The 20,513-nt window shown below is 36.3% G+C and overlaps 2 protein-coding genes and 1 long non-coding RNA gene across 3 annotated transcripts in view; 1 reads left to right on the top strand and 2 right to left on the bottom strand.

Moving 5' to 3' along the window:
* The window catches only part of LOC139139909 (xanthine dehydrogenase/oxidase-like), a 61,203-nt gene that overhangs the window by 35,965 nt on the left and 4,725 nt on the right, over positions 1-20,513 (bottom strand). The window contains exon 3 of the mRNA XM_070708872.1: positions 17,024-17,157. The gene's annotated coding sequence lies outside the window, so the exon portion shown is untranslated. The remainder of the gene's footprint in view (positions 1-17,023; positions 17,158-20,513) is intronic.
* Positions 10,129-11,945, top strand: LOC139139910 (uncharacterized). Its single transcript, XR_011553903.1, has 3 exons — positions 10,129-10,433; positions 11,066-11,161; positions 11,542-11,945. It is a non-coding gene; the product is annotated as an uncharacterized lncRNA (long non-coding RNA).
* On the bottom strand, positions 14,274-16,725 carry LOC139139929 (uncharacterized). Its single transcript, XM_070708892.1, has 2 exons — positions 16,592-16,725; positions 14,274-14,883 (listed from the first exon to the last, which is right to left on the bottom strand). Exons 1-2 carry the CDS (start codon positions 16,723-16,725, stop codon positions 14,274-14,276), a joined length of 744 nt encoding a protein of 247 aa, XP_070564993.1.

The following is a 20,513-nucleotide window of genomic DNA, read 5'->3' as shown; positions in this document are numbered from 1 at the left end:
GCTATGAGAACTTGATAAAACTTGCAAACTCCAAATCGAATGACCACGTTACTGTACTGAGCATTCCTCCTCGGACGGACAACCCAAATCTACAAATATGTATTGATGATGTCAACTCTGCTCTTGAACGGCTTTGTCAGGGAGAAAACGCTACCTTTGTTAACAACGACAACACCTTTAAATTCCGAGACAATACCATTGACACCTCTGCGCTTTACCGTGACGGTATTCATCTGAGTGTTAAGGGTCTGCACCGAATGCTTCTAAATGCACATCTGAGCCAGATATATTCGGTGGAGAAACGTACGAATCGTTTCAGCAGCAACCAATGGTTTAATCAATCACCGCAGTATCAACGACGTAACGTCAACACAGCAGGCCCGATGGCTCGACCTGGAAATCGACGAGTGAATTATACGAACCAGTGGAATCACTCGAACAGCAATGTCACCGATGGATACACCAATCGCCAAAGTTCATATAGACAGTCACATCCACAGTGTTTCGAGTGTGGAAAATTTGGCCATGTGAGATCAAGATGTCCTTTCCGACAGAATAACGTCCAGAATCGGTTCAACCAAATCAGATGTCACAACTGCGGCGAACAGGGCCACACTGCCAGAGTGTGTAAACATGGCGAAGAAATTCGCTGTTGGACCTGTGGAGAACCTGGCCATAAATCCAAGCGATGTTTTCGTGCCTAGGAACTCGGCCAAGAAGGTAGTGCCGTTTGCAACGATCGACAAGACACAGCCGACATCAGTTCACCCACGTGTACTCGTACATTTCCATTCCAAGAACTAACCAATGTCAAGGGTCTACGCATCGGCTTCTGGAATGTACAGCATATTACTAACAAGATCGACGAACTCAGGCTATTGCTTTCTCACGTGAACAAGCCTTTTGACATTTTGATTTTAGGTGAAACGTTTCTCTCTGAATCTCACCAAGACCTTGACTTTATTGTGTCGGGGTATAATTTGCAAAGAAAAGAAGGATTTCTGGAGCGGGCGGGGGTCTTCTTGCATATATCAACTCGAACAGATTTAGAACTTAGTACTCTTGAAATTATCATTATTGAAATTTCTGTGAAAAATGCACGCCCTCTTCTTGTTATCGGTGTATATCGACCGCCCAGCTCAACACTGTCTGTTGATAAAGATATTGAATCTGTGATAGAATCAGCGTATTTTGAAAACAAAGAAATCATTGTCTTAGGGGATTTTAACATAAATCTTCTTACTCCCATGGGGAAGAAACACAATGTTCATAAAGCAATGGAATCTCTGAATTTCGAGCAACTTATCACTGTTCCCACTCGTCCATCCTCCGGTACTCTTCTTGACCATATCTATGTAACCTGTCCAATGAATATTGCTCATGTGTGTGTTCCCAAAGTTGGTACTTCCGATCACTATCCCGTGTGTGTTGTGAGGCGTTTTCATGCCAGTGACATTACTACGGTTCTCATATTTCTATAAAACGCAGACAGTTTGGTAATTTTTCCACACATGATTTTATTTGTGATTTGTATGCTTCCCATTGGCCACATCTCTCTGAGATACATGATGTGAATGAACTCATTGATAAGTGGATCAATTGTTTCAACCAGGTATGTGATACGCATGCTCCTTTTGTTGAGAAACGTGTGAAAAGACTCAGACAGCCGCCATGGTTCACTCCGGACATTCTTGATCTCATTCATGTCCGGGATTATCATCTTGTTAAGGCTACCCGATCCAAGTCTCCCAATGATTGGCTACTTTATAGATCTTTAAGAAATAGAGTTGTACACACTATTTCCTATGCAAAACGACAGCACTATCGTGACATTTTCAGGAACAATTCTAGAAATCCGTCTATAATTTGGCGTTGTATAAGTGATATTCTCTCTCATGATAATTCTCGTTCACAGAGTCCTTGTATTTTGTATAAGGGTGAAAAGCTAACAAATCATAAGAATATTGCTAAGGTTTTCAATGCGTATTTTACAGGTATTGTTAATAAGTATCATTCCAGTCTCAATGCTTCACCTGACATGGGTCTTATTGATAACTGGGTTAGTTCGAAAATTGGTGCTACCATGGCCAATTTTAAGATTCCTCCGATTTCTGTTAATTTTGTCACAGAGCAGCTTTCTATACTAAGTGAATGTAAATCAGCTGGTTACGACAATGTCTCTCCCAAACTCTTGAAAATTGGTGTTTCTTGTATTGCAGAAACTGTTACAGAAATGTTTAATTTGTCAATTACCAGTGGTACTTTTCCCGACTGTTTCAAATGTGCTAAAGTAGTTCCGATTCATAAGGGAGGCTCTAAGAGTGATGTAAACAACTATAGGCCTATCTCTAAGAGTGATGTAAACAACTATAGGCCTATCTCACTTCTGCCTGTTCTCTCTAAAATACTAGAAAACATGTTTATATTAGTCTGTACAATTTTATGCATTCAAACGATCTTTTTGTCAGCTCGCAATCTGGTTTTAGACAATATCACTCTTGTCACACTGCTTTAGTCAAGTTAACTGACCAGCTTTTACACAATATGGATCAAGGATTGTATAGTGGTGTATTGTTTTTAGATTTATGTAAAGCTTTTGATCTTGTTGATCATAACATTTTACTGAGAAAACTTTCTGTTTACAGGCTTTCTGATTTGTCCCTAAAGTGGTTTCAATCATACCTTACAGGAAGAAGCCAATTTGTTAGCTATTTAGGTGTACACTCCGATATTTTGTCGATTACGTGTGGTGTACCTCAGGGGTCCATTTTGGGTCCACTTCTGTTTTTGATCTTCATTAATGATCTTCCCCTTTGCCTCAACATGGGAAGCTTAGATATGTTTGCCGATGACCAAACTTTGTGTGTTTCTGGAATGACATTGAACAAGTCGAGGGAGACTGAATGGAGATCTCGTGCCAATCTCAAACTGGGTTCATAACAATAGCATGGCAATTAACACCACTAAAACAAAATATATGATTGTGGCGTCTCGCCCCAAAATTTATCACTTAGCCGACTCTGATATTTCATTTCAGATTCAGATCAATGATACTCTCATTGACAGTGTTGCTGTTCACAAACTACTTGGTGTTCAATTAGACAACATTTTATGCTGGGATGACCACATAGATATTTGTGCAAGACTTTGTCTGCAAGAATTGGTGTTATAAGACGACTACGCCCCTATTCTCAAAGGAGTGTTCTTTTGCTAGTTTATAACGCTTTGTTCTTGTCTGTTATTGACTATTGTTGTATTGTTTGGGCTAGTACGTCTAAGACCAATCTCCAAAGATTGTACAAACTCCAGAAAAGGGCTGGTAAGGTAATTCTCGGAGTTGACACGACTTTTCCTTCTCGAACAGTTTTTGTTAGTTTGCACTGGTTGCCCATAGATTTACGTATTGAATACTTTACAGCTGTTATGACTTTCAAGCTTTAAATGGTCTCGCACCAAGCTATATTAGTGATCTATTCCAACCTCTCTCAGAAATGGATCGTTTAAATACTCGTAGTTCTAGTAATGGTAACCTTTACCCACCAATGTTTAGGACAAGCATGGGTCAAAGATCATTTGTATATCGGGCTACTAAAATCTGGAATTCCATTCCCCCAACTATCCGTGACTGTGAAGCCTTGTCGACGTTTAAATCAAAACTGCATTGTTATCTTTTCATGAAATATTGTAATGAAGGCTCTGACTTAGACTAGCCTATTTTTCCTTTGTCTACGACATCTTCTATTCGTCTATTCCATACGTTTTTGTTTAATCGTGATTTGTTTGTGTATTTTGCTTTCTTTTCATGAGGGCTCTGATGGAAATTACAATTACTTTACTGTAATCAGATTACCCTCTTTAAATAAAGTGTAATAATAATAATAATAATAAAAGTTTACAGGCAATATTTAGGGCTTGTATGTAGCTACAGCAGCACAAATCTTGGTTATCTTCATTATGTAGTATTCCAAAATGAACGTATATGGGAAAAAACAGGAAATTGTCGGTGATGAAAAATAGTCAAAAATGAGAAATACTGGGACTTTAAATAAAATCGACTGCATGTGCAAACCCACACCAGATCTTTTCAGTTATTCTTGAGATAAGGATTGAATGTTAAAATCAGCAGTTAGTGAAGACACATCTACCAAACTTTGTAAATAGCAAAACTGTTATCTAATCAAAGCATGTGCAAAGTGTTACCAAATTCTGAAGAGTAATTTTTGAGATAAAGCCTAATTACAACAATCATTGAATATGTAAATGAGTAATTAATTTGTGTCACTACCACCAAACTGTAAACATAGCAACACTACATATAATTTATTCGACTTGTCGGGTTTAGGATTATATAACCTGCAATTCCACATCGAAATTTAAGTCAGCAATTTTCAAGATAGGGCTTAACATAAGGATACAATGTATTTCATAAATATGCAAATTAGCATGCCAGGTCTACCAACTTTCATACATAGCAGTACTATAAAGTGATCAACATGTAAGCAAAGTCACATCAAATTTTGTTTGGTAATTCTTGCTATATGGCCTTATTACTAAAATAAATTAAATATGCAAATGGGCAATTAATTCATGAGTAATGCCTTCCTAACTTTTAGCACAGTGAAGCTACAAGGTAATCAAAGTAACTAATAATTCACATCATGTTTAGCAGATAAATTCCTAAAATATGGCTCTATTAATCCACAAACACAAAACTTCTACAATAGTAATGTCAGATGATGATCACAGTATGTGAAAAGCCACATTACGTTAGAAGGAGAAATTCTTGAGATGTGAACTAATTAAAAAAAATAATAAAATATGCAAAGGAGCATTAATTAAAAAGCAAAGCCCATTTAATTTTCAGAATAGCAATGCTTAATAATGATTGAAGGATTAACATTAAATTTGGTTGCTTGATTCTTAGTCGGCTGCATTTATGGTTTGACCCCAAAAAATTGCAACAAAAGGTTTCTCAACGGTTTTCTGTTGGGTCAATTGTGCTAAATAGCATATCAAAAGTCTACCAAGATTTGACCACCGGAATAATAAGCGACTGATGAAGGAAGCTCACATCCTAGAATTTCAAAAACGCACGTTAAAATGGGTCACAAATGATTTCTTACACTACAGAACCAACAGTGTGTCGCCATAGTATGACACACTGTGTCCAAAATGATACAAAAAATACACATATAAAGAGTAACATACAAAAAACTGAACATCCACAAAAAAAAGTACGTTGTGTGGAGCCGCCTTATCCCGTATATTACTTCTCGCTATAGTATCCAAACACTGTCCAAAATTAAATAAAACAAAAATTATAATACATATAATGAACCGCCTCCCCCTTTTTACTATTGAACATGTATGAATATGCATATTATGGGATTTATAATCACTTCTGTATAATTTAGATATGGTAAGTGGATACCTAGACCACTAAAACATGGTGTTCGACACTTACATCACTATTCTAGGGTGAATAATGAAGTAGTTATGGCCATTTAAAGTATATGGCGGCTACCTTGGACGCCATCTTGAAAATGACACATTTTCGGTGGTCGATTTTGGTAGACTTTTGATATGTTATTTAGCACATTTGACTCTACAGAAAACCATTGAGAAACCTTTTGTAGCAATTTTTTGAGGTAAGGTGTGTTTTCGTCATAAATGCAGCCGACTATCTTGAGATGTAGCCTCATTACAAAAAAGTCTAAAAATGCGCAAATGGGCAATTAATAAGCAAGCCACGCGCACCAAAGCCTAATCAGATATGTAACTTTCCATGGCTATACCATATACCAAATTGTATGACATTTGGTGCAGTTGTTTGAAAATGAAATAAAAATACTAATTTTCAGTAAAATGCCCAAAATGGTACTTACAACGATTCCATCAAAAGTTCTGTAAGCATGCACGGGATATTAGCACTAGACATCACTGTACCAAATTACGCAAAAAGTTACTGAAGAGTTCGATCAATCGCTACCAACGGCTCACGCCATACGGCATACAGCGCATACAGTCTAAAGGACTGAAATGATAACTTGGAATAGGTGTACTGATCTAAACCATCACATTTTGGCATACACCATTCTAAAGGATGAATCGATCGTTCGCGATGTCCCCTTTCGAAGAACGCAAAACTACTAGGTGAGAGACAAAAAGGTCATTGACTACAACCGTTAACTGTACTGGTAGCATAGCGTGGTAGGGTAGAACACAAGTTTCGATTTTGGTTTAATAGGACTACAATGCGCATGACAAAATCATCTTTAATGTAGCCAAGCTAACTGTTTGCTTCTAGTAGGCTAACTGAGAATTTGACGACCAGACTACACCCAGAAGTATCGTTCCGTGTTTTTGTGGTACCATCCCACTGCTAACGCCCCTGCAGTGGCCGTTGTGATGTTTCAAAGTCAATCCTTCGTCTTTTATCCGTAAGTAAAATAGTTGTTATCTTTATCTAATACTCACAGTGTTCCGGTTACCGTCTAATTGTGCGTATTAGACGCATTTTTCTATCAGGCACAAAATAATAAGTGCTTGGTAGCGAACATGCTATGAGCGTAATTCAATAAAATGAGCTATACTTGTTTGCACTGTATTAATTTCTCATTCGCAATCTCCTTTTGTGAACTCAATCTGTGTTCCGTTTACACATTTCAGCGGATTTTTCAACAGGACTCGCGACTTACACTCCAGGGAGAACTTTGACTCCGAATCTATATTCGTTAAGAAACATAATGCAGACATGGATGAAAGACTTTGAAGTTTTGGCCAGCTACTTTCCATTGCTGTTTCGATCTCTCTCCCCGAAATTCTGGTTTTGTACACAATATTTTGAAATTTTCGTGGTCAGGCAAGCCAGGGATAGTATTTCAAAAGTGCCGATATGACAATTTTCAGTCTAGCGAATTTATTGCTATCACTACAGTACCGGGATGGCCGAACATGTTGTAGTAGTAATAATGTCTGACCCAGTGTTTCGTAATAAAACATAAAGCGACAGACTTGGGGGATGTATTTTAATGCTCTGGGAGTTTTCGCGTCTTAAAATCCATCTGGCGGTTTTAATAAAAATCCCAGGCAAAGTTTGTGTGATTGTTATGAAAGCCTATGTGCACCAAAATTCGAGCCGGATGTCTTAAAGTGTTGTCACAAGATTTAGGGAAAGCGTGTGTTATTTACGGGAGGGCCGGGTATTTAAAATGCACGTGCCGTGATCACTATCTAAATAACGGTTAGACCGTACTCACCAAAGCTTTCAGAAAATATACTTTAAGTGGGTTCTGAACTTGGTGATTACCAGAGAATTGTTAGTTTCAATGTGTTAATTACTTGTCATGAAACCTTAAATTCAGCGGTATGTAGTTCGTCACAACAGCCAACAAAAAAATTGTAAACAACCACACGTTGCCTAGGCTAAATTGTCAAAGTCACTTCACGATTGAGATTTATGCAAGGACGACCTCCACAAGTGTAAATCTGGGCACTATTTTGAATATTTGGCCCTATATATTACGTCGCATGGAGTGGATTTTCAACCGAAAGTTCTTCCAATTCGCAAGCCATGCCAATTTTAAATTAGCATGAACATCATAGATATACAGAGTACAAGTGCGTACCTAACAAAACTACAGCAGACGTATATTGTCTGCACACTGAGATCAGAGAATACAAACATATACGTACGTCCGCAGGGTATATGAGGGACATTAGTGTGCTTGATGTATACTTTACGTAGATGTACGTATATCAAACAGTCTGCATTAATGCGCAAATGCGGTTATTTGAAACGTATTTGTCAAATATATGGCAATTGTATATTTACGTATATTGTTCAATGTTGTATATCATACTCTTTTGCCCGGTGTTGAATCATGGGTAAAAAGCGCCAATCTTGGCGCTTATTCTGCGAGTCTAACTGGTGACGGATTATATCAATGGCAATTGATAGATTAAGGTAAAATTTACTACGCTGCTGTAATGCACATGCTAAACTCTAAATACGGACCTTGTCGAGTTTTGACTGAGTTCGACACCATGAATGAATCATGGCTGCCATTCGTCGTACAAGAAGTATGGAAATATATATATATATATATATATATATTATATATATATATATAATATATATATATATATATATATATATATATATATATATATATATATAGCATAATATAAATTGTTTCAAGTAGAAACTAAGACCTCGCAACACAGTGTTTCATGCATAGGCAATCTTCAGGCGAGAGGATTAGCTAGTCGACATGGCAAGCCTTTTATCAGGAGATTTGGAGCGTACCATTGCGAAGAGGTGGCCAAAAATGTGATAGGCGGTACTTATTCTCGTGTCGGCATTTAGAAACTAGCTCCGACCGTCTATTCAAAAGCGTGGATTTGTTCGCAGTGATTATGTTGAGTTTTTCAGACAGACAGAGATGACACTTTTTGTAGAATTATTGTATGCTGTCGCGGAGGATAGAATGGCCCACGTGGTTACAAATGGTTGCTGCTTAGATTTAAGCTTCCATATATTTTGGATAATTCTGTGCTGTTTTCGTACGATTTCTTCGAGAAGGATTGACAATGATTGCTGAATCTTACTTTAAATGCGGTTTCAGACAGACCGATGTAATTCATAGCTGGCCCGTCATTCGTAATGACTTTAGCATTGTATACGATGCTTTTTGATTGGCAAGACCCTTGGAGCGGACATTGGATTTAACCCGACAGTTGCACATCTTTTTGGCTGTTTCCGCGTTGTTGTTTTCAATTACCCTTTTGTTGTGAGACCTAATAATGGAGGCTATGTTAGGCATACAACTATAGCTCACTTTGACACTGTTTTTATTAAAGATTTTGTGAAGCTTGTGTTCTTTGGGAAATGTTTTTCAAGAAGGCGGAGAAACTGTTTCCCGACATTTGTTTGGACGCTTTTACTATACGGAGGGTTGAACCAAATAACATTACGCTGCCTTGTACGTTTAGCTTCCCGCGTTTGTTTGGTAGTTGTGTACTCCAATTGTTCGTCGTAACCGCATGACTTTAGTACGTCATTGTAGAAAGGGGCTGCGTTTTGAAAGACTTCCTTATCGCTTGAGATTGTGGATATACGTTTACTGATCGACTCTGGGATGTGTTTAATTATTGTTGGGGGGTGGTTAGACAGCGTGTGAACATAAACAGTTTGATCATTCGGTTTCCTGTAAGGGTAGTATTTTCCGTTGCAAAGATTTAGTGTAATGTCTAAGAAATTTACTATTTTTTGGTTCACTTCAATAGTAATTTTGAGATCGAGGTCACGAAATATTTTTGTAATGTCTTTCTTAATTCTCTCTGCTTGGCCGCCTGTGATGTTTTTGAAGGCACCCAAGCCATCGTCTCGGTATAATTTGACCCTTATTGTATTTCTCACTGAGGATGTTAAGGATGTAAAGAGCTACAAGAGTGCAACACTCCGCGCCGTCGAACGAACCCATCGTCACGTCGAAGAGATTTTTCTTACCATCGCGTTTGACCCAGTAGGTGTCATTATCGAAGAGTAGCGATTTCTCGCATGCATAATGATGTTGATATCGCTGTCAGGGATGTGGATGTATTTCGCTGCGAATTTGATAGATTTGATTTGATTATATATATATATATCAAATATATATATATATATATATATATATATATATATATATATATATATATATATATATATATATACTAGAATGAAATATAGTCTTCACAGCGAACACACAGTGCCTAATACAAAATTTACAATTGTATAGTATAATACAGATAAGTTTCAAGTAGAAACTAAGACTTCATTACACTGTGTGTTTCATGCTTTCGCGATCATCAAACGAGGCTTAACAATGGCCGATTTGCATAAAGATGGCGAGACGTCATAGGCGCAATGCATTGTTGTCCTCAGGGGTACAAGTTGTTAGGTTGCTATAGACCGCCATTTTGTTGGTTACTATTGACATGTAAATTATGGGGCGTTACGTTTGTGCTATCGCTCACTGTCCTGAAAAGTCGTATGAGCGATCACCGGGTGTAAAGTTTTACAAACTCAAATACCAACCTCAACATATACAGAAGATATGGAAAAGAAGAATATGCTGATGAGAACGGACGTTAAAAAGCAAAGCGATTTGACAGATGTGTGCATTTGCAGCCGACACTTTCAGGGTGGTGCAAAAACGAAAATTTCGAACATTCCGACTATTTTTCCCAAGAAGTCCGACGATGGTAGCATCACATGGCCTCAAAACCACATTCAAATATTCCCCCGTAAGTCATCACGAAGAGGACTTCCACCAAACCGTACACCTCTTTCGTTAAACAATAATAACAACAACAAAGACGGTAGCGGCGGTACGTTGTCGGAAAAATTAGAGGATCTGAAACGAAAGGAATGCAATAAAAACAACGAGGTAAGTTACTACGGTCCCTTGAGGGACCATGGTTACTTTCTCTTTTCAACCCGTCACACCGTGATCATTTTCACCTCGTTACGGCATCAACTGTGTAGATTTCGCGAAAATGTATTACCGCTACGGTACGAACTGTATCAGGAAAACCTGGCACCATAGACGTTGAATTTTGAAACAGATAGCTCATGGATCCCTCTTCTGTGTCATAGGGCCATAGGGGCCATACTCCAGTGGGCGATGACAATCAATCTCACGTCTTTTTAAATGATTTTGAATGAAAATGAGTGCGGCCTCGTTATTCGTATGCTCTCATCTGGGCGCCAATAAACAAAGTCGGAGGAAAGAGCAGTAGGATTCACGGCAGTGAAATCCTCGTTTGACCTGAGACTCACAAAGGGGAATCCCCCACTGAAACTTTGTATGTTATTTGGGAATCCCCTGTCGAAACATTGTGTCCAAAGTGTAACTTTTGGATAGGGATTCCTCTGTGGGATTGAACATGGAAACTTTGTCTGTGTGATAAGTTACAATGTTTCTATATGAATCAAAGTTTCCTGCTATTTTTAGTCCAATGAGCTTTGTTTACATTCTGTCAGCTGTGATATTGACCCACTTTCAATCCTTTCTTTCAGCCTGAGTGCCATGACATTGATAAGGGAGAGAAATCACCCATGTTATCTGTCAAATTGAGAAGTCTACAAGCTAAACAAGACTCAGAACCATATGGGGTAAGAATATCTTCAGTCGTATGACTATATCAGAGCATTTTCATAATGTAATAAAAATCATATCATAAAAGTCTCCAGTCATTAAACATGATTTGTATTCAGTGTGCTGGTCGATTTATAGTACTTACTACAGTCACTTTTGTGGAGTGATCGTGATTAAAGTCACTAGAATGTTGGCACATGCAGTCTCTTCTTTGTCTCACAAGATGTCAATTGTCTTTCTGAATCATGTTGTTATTTTTGATCTCCTGTTGCTCACTGAATGATGTGCCAATGTGATTTGCATTGAGATTTGTTGTGTCATATTATAGAGGTGTTGTCTATGAATTATGAAGTATACTGTGGATAACAATAGATCTTGTCATTTGATTTTTGTGCAGGTACCAGAAATACCTGGTAATGTTACGGAAAAGGAATTCCATACCTGTGACAAATTAGCTGAATTGGAAAGGCAATTGATGGAAGAAAAGGAGAAAACTAGGAGACTTGAACAACAGTTGGAAATTGAACGTTTTGGTTTGAGGCGATTTATGTGCAGTAATGAGGATTTTAAGTTTTATACTGGATTACCAGATTATTTTTGTTTTCTTGCCATTTTTGATTTTTTAAATACAGATGGGAAAATAAATTATTGGGGATCAACAACTAAGGGGAATGATCCATCTTATGTTACACAAAGGGGGAAAGAGAGGAGTTTATCACCAGCAGATGAACTCTTTCTTACACTTAATAGGCTACGTCAAGCTTATTTAGAAAAAGATCTCGCCCATAGATTTCACATCTCTGAATCAGCTGTAAGTAGAATATTTTCAACCGGGATAAATATCATGTATAATAAATTTTCTCAACTTCCTATCTGGCCATCAAAAAATTTTGTTCATTCTAAACTCCCCCATGTTTTTAGTTCTATTGGATATGAAGACACATTTTTAATTGTTGATTGCACAGAAATTTTCATTGAGCATCCTAGTAGTTTAGCATTGCAGAGCATTACATTTTCAAGGTACAAAAATCATAACACTGCCAAAGGTCTTGTTGGTATATTACCACATGGGCCAGTTGCTTTCATCTCTGACCTTTATGCTGGTTCTGTATCAGACAAAGAGCTAACAAAGAAATGTGGCTGGTTGAGAAGTTTTCTACATTATCTGGTGTACATGTTATGGCAGATAAAGGTTTTGAAGTGCAAGAACTGTTTGACGCTGTTGGTGTTCGTGTGAACCATCCTCCTTTTCTAAAAGGAAATAATCAGATGACACTTAAACAGGAAACTGAAACTCGTAGAATTGCTCGTCTGAGAATACATGTTGAAAGGGCAATTGAGAGAGTAAAGAATTTCAGAATATTACAAATGACTATTCCAATTACCTTGTGCAGACAATTAAATGAGATCTGGCATGTTTGTTGTCATTTAACAAATTTTCTTCCCCCTCTTATTGATGATGGGAGTGAATAAATACTTCACTTTTATCATATTGAGTTTCTGTAATGCCTACTTATATAATTAATTAATTCTAAATATAAAATAGTCTCAGAAATATGAATTGACAGATTATGTGATTATTTATTGCTTAATTTATATTCAGATATATTTATCCGTATATACAGTATTTATATAAAATTATTTGTCACAGTGTATAAGTCAGTATTTGTATATTAAATATTCACATACATTCCTCAATATGTACAGTATATATCAAAATTATTTGTCACTGTGTATAGATCAGTATAATGTATTCAATATTCTGATATACAGTATGTAAAATAAATTATTTGTCATTGTGTATTAATCAGTATTTGCATATTCAGACATATTCTACAGTATATACAGTATGTATAATAAAATATTTTTCACTGTGATAAATCAGCATTTGCATATTAAATACCTGGTATGTATAAAGACAATAAATATAATGATAAAATATCAACATCAGATTAAATTGTTTGATTCATCTATTACATATTGTTGTATGGCTTCAAATTTTAGAATATCCGACACAGTTTTTAATTACTTACACTGCGTCTTGTCAACTCAGGCAAAACATAGGTAAAATAAAATTCCCCAAGCACTGGCAACATTTCCTTCCACAAAGCTATGTCTTTATGTATCCTCTCAACAGCAAAACCACATGGGGACCATACAACTAAATCACACCAATCTAAGCCACACACGAACAGTTGACCTTGTATCTGAAAATAATACTTATGATTATGATTTAGTGAAAGCTTATTATCAACAAATTCAAAAAAAGTATCAGGCATTTAGAAGCTTCTTCTGGTGTATACTTTGCATACTTTGATAGAGATTTCACTTCAACACAACCATGTTGAGGGCTTTTATCAGCAGGAATACATGGTGGTTTAATTGTCACCAACTTATCTACAGAGGCACCCAAGAAAGGATAACTGGGATTAACAACCAATCCCATATCTCTTGTTGATACTGTGTAGCCATTTCTTTCCATATCTTGTACATACTGGGCTACAGCTATATGTTCACTCTGAAGGCCCCATGTAGTATGTTTATTTGAAAATGACTTTGGATTAACTATTCTGTCAACCAAATTATCAGGGGGATACTTTTGTCTACAGAAAACATCTTTGAACTTACTGGCTGTGATTCTTAATTTTCGGTGGGAATGCCAATTTGGATTTCTGTATTGACCCCTAGTTGACATTTCTATCCTGCGCGATGACTCATCACTTGTAATATTTACTTTCAAAGCATAAAAATCATAATCATTTTTATCAACATTATAAATTAAATTACAGCTACATGGGCTAACTACTTCTGAGTGCGTACAAGAAATACTAGAAGATGGAACAACATTTACTTCAGTCATGCTACACAATGACTTGTCAATCTGTCCTTGATGTGTAACATTTCTGCTTACTGGTTCACAATCATTAGAATTAAGAAGCTCAACAAGATGAGATGATCTAGAACAGGCATCCAGAAAGTCTGCAAGCTGCTTTACTTTCTCCTTTGTGACAGTCTTTTCTTCTGTTGGACAAGCATTATAATTATCTTTCCGTTTTCTTGGACGACAGACTCTCTCCGAATTACAGTCACGTTCATAGTCATGTTTTATCCAGTCAATCGAGTCAAATTTTACAGCTGTGTTTCCATATACACTAGGATGGTGGTGTGTTTGTAGTTTCTGGTGCTGGTTGTAGTTTCTGGTATTTCACTTAATCCACATCTCTGGAAATCCATTACAGCAAACACAGTGGCTGCTACATGTTTGCAATACCCACCCAACCCTGCTTTACAAACACATTTCCCACCAAGGATTTTACCAGAATTCAAATTTAAAAGAATGAGGGTGGAATACAGTTTACTTTGGGGTACTGGATTGTCAGCTTTGGAATATGACTTTACAACCATTGATTTTATAAGTAATAATGACTGGTGTTCACTGTCATGAAGTAAAATATCCTTTACATGGTTACTTTTATAGAAATTCCAACCACTGTCTCTGTGTTTTCTTGCTGTACTCAGGCAGTTGTCACACTTTGAAATGAAATAGTCAAAGACAGTGCTATCTGTAAGATCAGGAAGACTAGTCAAATTTCTCGTCCATCCACCTGCAGGAGGGTATGTGAGCAATGACTCCACAGTGTTCATGGAAACTGGAACATTACAAACTCCAGTTTTGTTGACTCCATCAGGGTCAAACAGGTACTGCTCATCCCATCCATGACCAATATACAGGTACACTCTATGAGAATAAAAACAAAGGATACTTCATCAGTTATCTAGACATAGATCTGTATCTCAATATAGCATTTTAGAAATTCAATTGAAAGGATAAGTCAAATTTTATATCATACACACACGTTTGAACTTCTTTTGAGGATTAAGAAACTATTTTTGAGAAAACACCATTCAGACGCTGTCTGTGTAACCTAGTTTGACTACAGAGGGCCAAGAAAAAATAAACAAACAAATAAATGAATAAACAAACAAAATATAAACAAACATACAAATATACAAATACATAAATAAATAATAATCACACAGACAAACAAACAAATACATAAACAACACAAACACAATATCATAGAATGTTGAATAAATAACAAACATACTAACAAATAAACATGTATACACATACACAAACTATATATATATATATATATATATATATATATATATATATATATATATATATATATATATATGTATGTATATAATGTATGTGTGTGAGTGTAAGAGACAACAGCATATTGAAAAAAGATTGAAATGATTGACTGAACAGCTCATGCAACTTATTCAACATGCAACTGTTGTTCCACTACAAGTATAGGAGTAGTGCACTGCCGTCACATGTTGAATATGTTGTATGAGCCGTTCAGGCAATCATTTCAATCTTTTTTTCAATATGCCATTGTCTCTTACACTTACACGCATACATTATATATATATATATATATATATATATATATATATATTATATATATATATATATATATATATATATATAATATATATGCATCTGTGGATACATTTGTTTGTTTTATTTGTTTGTGTGTTTGTTTTTTATTCAACATTCTATGATATTGTATGTTTGTTTGTTTATCTATTTGTTGATGTTTGTCTGTTTATATTTATTTATGTATTTGTATGCTTGTTTGTTGTTTATTTTTTGTTTGTTCATTTGTTTGTTTTTTCCTTGGCCCACCTGTGGTTTGACCTTGACACAAAATCAAAACACCAGCTTGTACAGTGATGGGACTGGGACTGTGATTCAAGAATATACACTCGCCAGGCAGTATGGCGCGCGGCAATGGCATCATTGCACTCTACAGCACATATTACACGGTTATGCAAAATAGATCATGACACACTCTATCATGCTTTTGTTTCGTTTTTTCAAAATGCGCAATATGTAAATTGGAAGAAAATCCCACACTCTTACGCTAGGCTAGATTACTATGATTAGATATAAGATGTAAGTTGAACTGTGGTCAGTCTATTCGTCTGACCTTTACATTGTGAGACACCGGAAAAACACTACAAAACCCGTACGGTCTGCACGACAGTGCTGACATGGGCATTTTCTGCTCCTTCCATTGTCACTTTATGTTTTGGGAAGTCAAACAAGTGCAATCATGTTTTGTTTTCATTTTTGGCTACTAGACGTAGCAGGTAAAAATGGCACACCTGGCCCTCCCGTATACAGCTTCACATTAGCACAGAAATGGTCGGTCGAGAACAAAATTCAAGTTCTTACGCCCAAAGTACAATCACTTGTGGTGAAATCACATATGTGAACGATAATTTTTCATCACTTTCCAAAAAAATGTTCATATTTTGGAGCAATGACGGTAGCAACCATGCCCAGCGCGAGACTAGCTGTATTAAAAAGTGGAGGCATCACGCCACAAATCTGTAAAAAAGTCAACATACGAGTTGGAAAAAAATACCTTTCAACGAGTTCTCGCTTGTTCCCTCGTAGACTGGCACCTTTTCTGCATCTCAGCCATCTCTTCAGCTCTACTAAAGACAACTCTTCCGGTTTACGACCTCGCAACTGTGCCCCAGGAATCGCTGACGACATGTTTACTTTTACATGAATATTTATGTTCTGAAAACTGACCCTTGTACCCCTGAGGACAACAATGCATTGCGCCTATGACGTCATCGCCATCTTTATGCAAATCGGCCATTGCTCCTATGAGCTGAAAAGTCGATGGTCAATAACAAAAATATTGAATGGCACTCATTCGCTGTATTGCTTTCTAAAGATGCATATCGATTGATTGGTTTGGGACTTACACCAAAATGTGCACCGATGTTCATTCAAAGACAGGAGATTAGTCAGATTAGTCTAAAGTCATTGAACTAAGTTTACTAACTTTTTTGCTGCAACAGCACAAACTGCGCTGAACAATCCAGGACGTAAAGACTTGCCACCATAAGAACCACCAACTCGAGTAGCTTTTATAATAACCTTATTAAAGTCAATACCAAGGGCAACAGCGACGGCATTCTGTCGAAGAGAAACATGAACGCGTTAGTGCTCTCGCTGAAACAACTGCAAACAGTACAGTTTCTGTGCGTTGACAATATATATATATATATATATATATATATATATATATATATATATATATTATATATATATATATATATTATAAAATAAAATGTAATCTTCCCAGGGAAGAAAAGTGCTCAAATGTAGAGCGGTATAGTATAATATAGGTAGTTTCAAGTAAGAAACTTAGACTTCGTTACACGAACGAAGTCTAAGTTTCTTACTTGAAACTACCTATATTATACTATATATATATATATATATATATATATATATATATATATATATATATCATAATATAAATTGTTTCAAGTAGAAACTAAGACCTCGCAACACATGTACGTACAGTGTTTTTATATATATATATATATATATATATATATATAATATATATATTATATATCATAATATAAGTTGTTTCAAGTAGAAACTAATAATATATATATATATATATATATATATACGTTCAGATGCAAATAACAAATCATTATATATATATATATATATATATATATTATATATATATATATATATATTGTATATATAATTGTTGGTGTCTTCACATGGAGATTAGAGTACTCAATGTTTAGAACAGAGCAAAGTAATATTACAGTTGAACAAAACAAGTAGAAACCAAGACTAGGTCGCTACCAAAGGTTTCACGCTACAGTCGTTATAACAATTTTCAAGCGACTGATTCAACTGTTATTATTCTGGTAGATTTAAATTGATTTGTTATTTGCATCTGAACGTATTCCTGCTGATAACTGCTTTTTACTTTGGGATCTCCCTATGTAGGATAATCGCATAATCGAGCTGAGTAGAACTGTGGTTGTGAGATGCAAGATATTCAGCAGTAGCCATGTTTAATTCCTATGCTACTTCATTTGAGTAATCCCGCACATTTGTGTTTGGTGCAGTGAGGCTGTGGTCATTATTTTTTTAACAATGCAAAAATGTAGGGTAAAGGAACCAAGAGGAAGTAGTCACAAAACCTCATCAGAGTTATAGTCAATATGTTTAGTCACATCTGCTTGTACTAAAGCAACTTTCTGATGGATTTGCATTGTTTATAACTGTATAGCAAGAATTGTGTATTTAGTTTCAAGTCACAAAATCTATGTGAGATCATGTTTAATATTTGCATGAAATATTTTTTGTGTTCAGTATCTGCATGTAAAATCTTTCTAAACAAAATCCTTTGACCGTTTTCTCCACAGATTGTAATCTCGAATGGCGATAAATATTCATTACATGTACTCCACACGTGAACTGTGCTGAAGGGAAAGAAGGCAGTCTGTAACAAAGATTCCACTAACGAGGAATTAAAGGATAGAGACTGAAAGGACAGAGAATACAGAAAATTGAACTGAAATAAATAGATTTTTTTCCAACGTCATTCTTTGTACTTCGCCCGCCTGCCCTGCCCGACTTTCCCTCTGGAAATGGGAAACAAAAAAATAAAAGTGTCGTCCTTAGTCATGCCCGCCAGTCCGTCCGTGCTTGTGTCTGCAGCGTTTTCTTAGGCATTTGTGAACTTTGTGTACAACTGGTCACTTTAGTACCCAAAGGTCTCCCGATGCATGTCACTTGCTTTCACAAAACACTGCAACTTGGCCAACAAGGATTTACTTTATTTGGATATTCAAAGCTACATTCTCTGAATTTGAATCCAAAAATAACCGTGATGTATGGCATTCAGATATGTATCTCTAAATCTAAATCCAAAATTACTCTCTCAAATTGGTGATCTGATTGCTTTTAAATTTGATATGAAGGTTCCTACAGGTAATCTCAGTCAGATTTTATTTAATTTTGTGTTGAAATTTGCATATTTGTGCATAATGTTTGGTGCAATTTTCACAGTTTTTGGTCAAAAGTCTTTTACATTGAATCCGCTGGTCAAATGCTTTAAAATGTGGTATGCTTGTTTCTAGGTGCAGACTTATTCGGACTTTCTCAACATTTGTGAAATTCGCACATTTGAATTTTCGCAGTTTTCATTCGAAAGCCTCTTGCTCTGAAATTCTTGGTCTGATTGCTTTGAATTTTGGTGAGCGAGTTACTAGAGGTTTCCTTAGTATCATTCCATCAAATTTGGCAAAAGTTGCCTACTTGAATTTCTTAATCAATTTTGCAGTCATCGGTAAAACAGTTACTCTCCATAACTGCTTTTCTGATTGCTCTGAAAATAGGTATGCCCGTCTTGAGATTAACAAGAGTAACAATTTTTATTTTCGAATTTATGAAATTTGCATACAGGTATTTTGGGGCACTTTGTGCCGTTTTGGCGTCAAAAATCTCTTTCTCATGAACCACTATCGCCATTACTTTGGAATTGGTAAGCAGCATTCGCTTATGGCAGAGTAGTCAAGGAATTGTACAGCTTTTTGTTCATTTTAAAGTACTGGCCATTTTCAAAATCTGGCCACATTGTTTGAAGAAGGAGAATTTTTGTTGAAGTTGAATGAATCCGTTTCCCATCTTTTCCGTTGGTGGCATAATGTTGTATTTGTAAAGATTCTTATGTCTACATGCACCATCTACGCTATTCAGCAAATGTTTGTTGGAAGCAGCCATATTTGGGTGCATCACCTGTTTACTATTGGTCTTACTGACCCCCCCCCCCCCTCTGCAGCCCCACTCAGTAGATAATTATTTTTTTTTAATCAGACTAAGAAAATTTATATAAACCGATTACAATATTAATGTAAAATCAAAACGTTGCAGCCGATTTGACTTAATGTTTCACATGGCCATATTACGACATACCTATAGTTTTCAGACTGATTATACTGCTGCTGTTAGGAACTGAATGATTTCTAGACTTCAGTTTTCAAGAAGTTCTAACACAGATAAGAGTCATCTTGACAATAATAATTGAAATAGAAAAACAAAAATGGTTTACTGATAAATGCCTATTGAATATTAAATCACACATTGCATCCTCTACATGGCCAGAACTAATTTCTTTGAGCATTTGGCATGCAAGTATTTTTACTAGCATTGTCACCGTGGTCAATTTTGGCTAAAATCTACCCTTACCATGAAGAACCATGCTAAGCATTTTCAATTTTGACAAACAAAATTCTGCCCGTGGTAAAGCACGGTAAACTATGGCACCATGGTCACTATAAGCAGTGATAATATACATTTCTATACTGGACATGATCAAAACATGGTCACCATGGTCAATTTTGCAAAGAATTCTACCCTGACTCGACCATGGTAAAAATGTTCAGCGTGGCCACTACAAGCTGTGATGACTTGAAAGTCTCTTCTGACCATGGTCGAAACAGATCCACCATGGT

This window comes from Ptychodera flava, chromosome 9 (assembly GCF_041260155.1).
Source record: "Ptychodera flava strain L36383 chromosome 9, AS_Pfla_20210202, whole genome shotgun sequence".
Classification (NCBI taxonomy): domain Eukaryota; kingdom Metazoa; phylum Hemichordata; class Enteropneusta; family Ptychoderidae; genus Ptychodera; species Ptychodera flava.
This window is presented reverse-complemented; position numbering and strand designations above follow the sequence as displayed.

Coding starts and splice junctions, on each gene's coding strand:
- LOC139139929 (XM_070708892.1), bottom strand. CDS start 16,725: ATGTCGTCAGCGATTCCTGGGGCACAGTTGCGAGGTCGTAAACCGGAA. Junction 14,884..16,591: donor AAGCGAGAACTCGTTGAAAG/GTATTTTTTTCC, acceptor TTATTCTCATAG/AGTGTACCTGTATATTGGTC.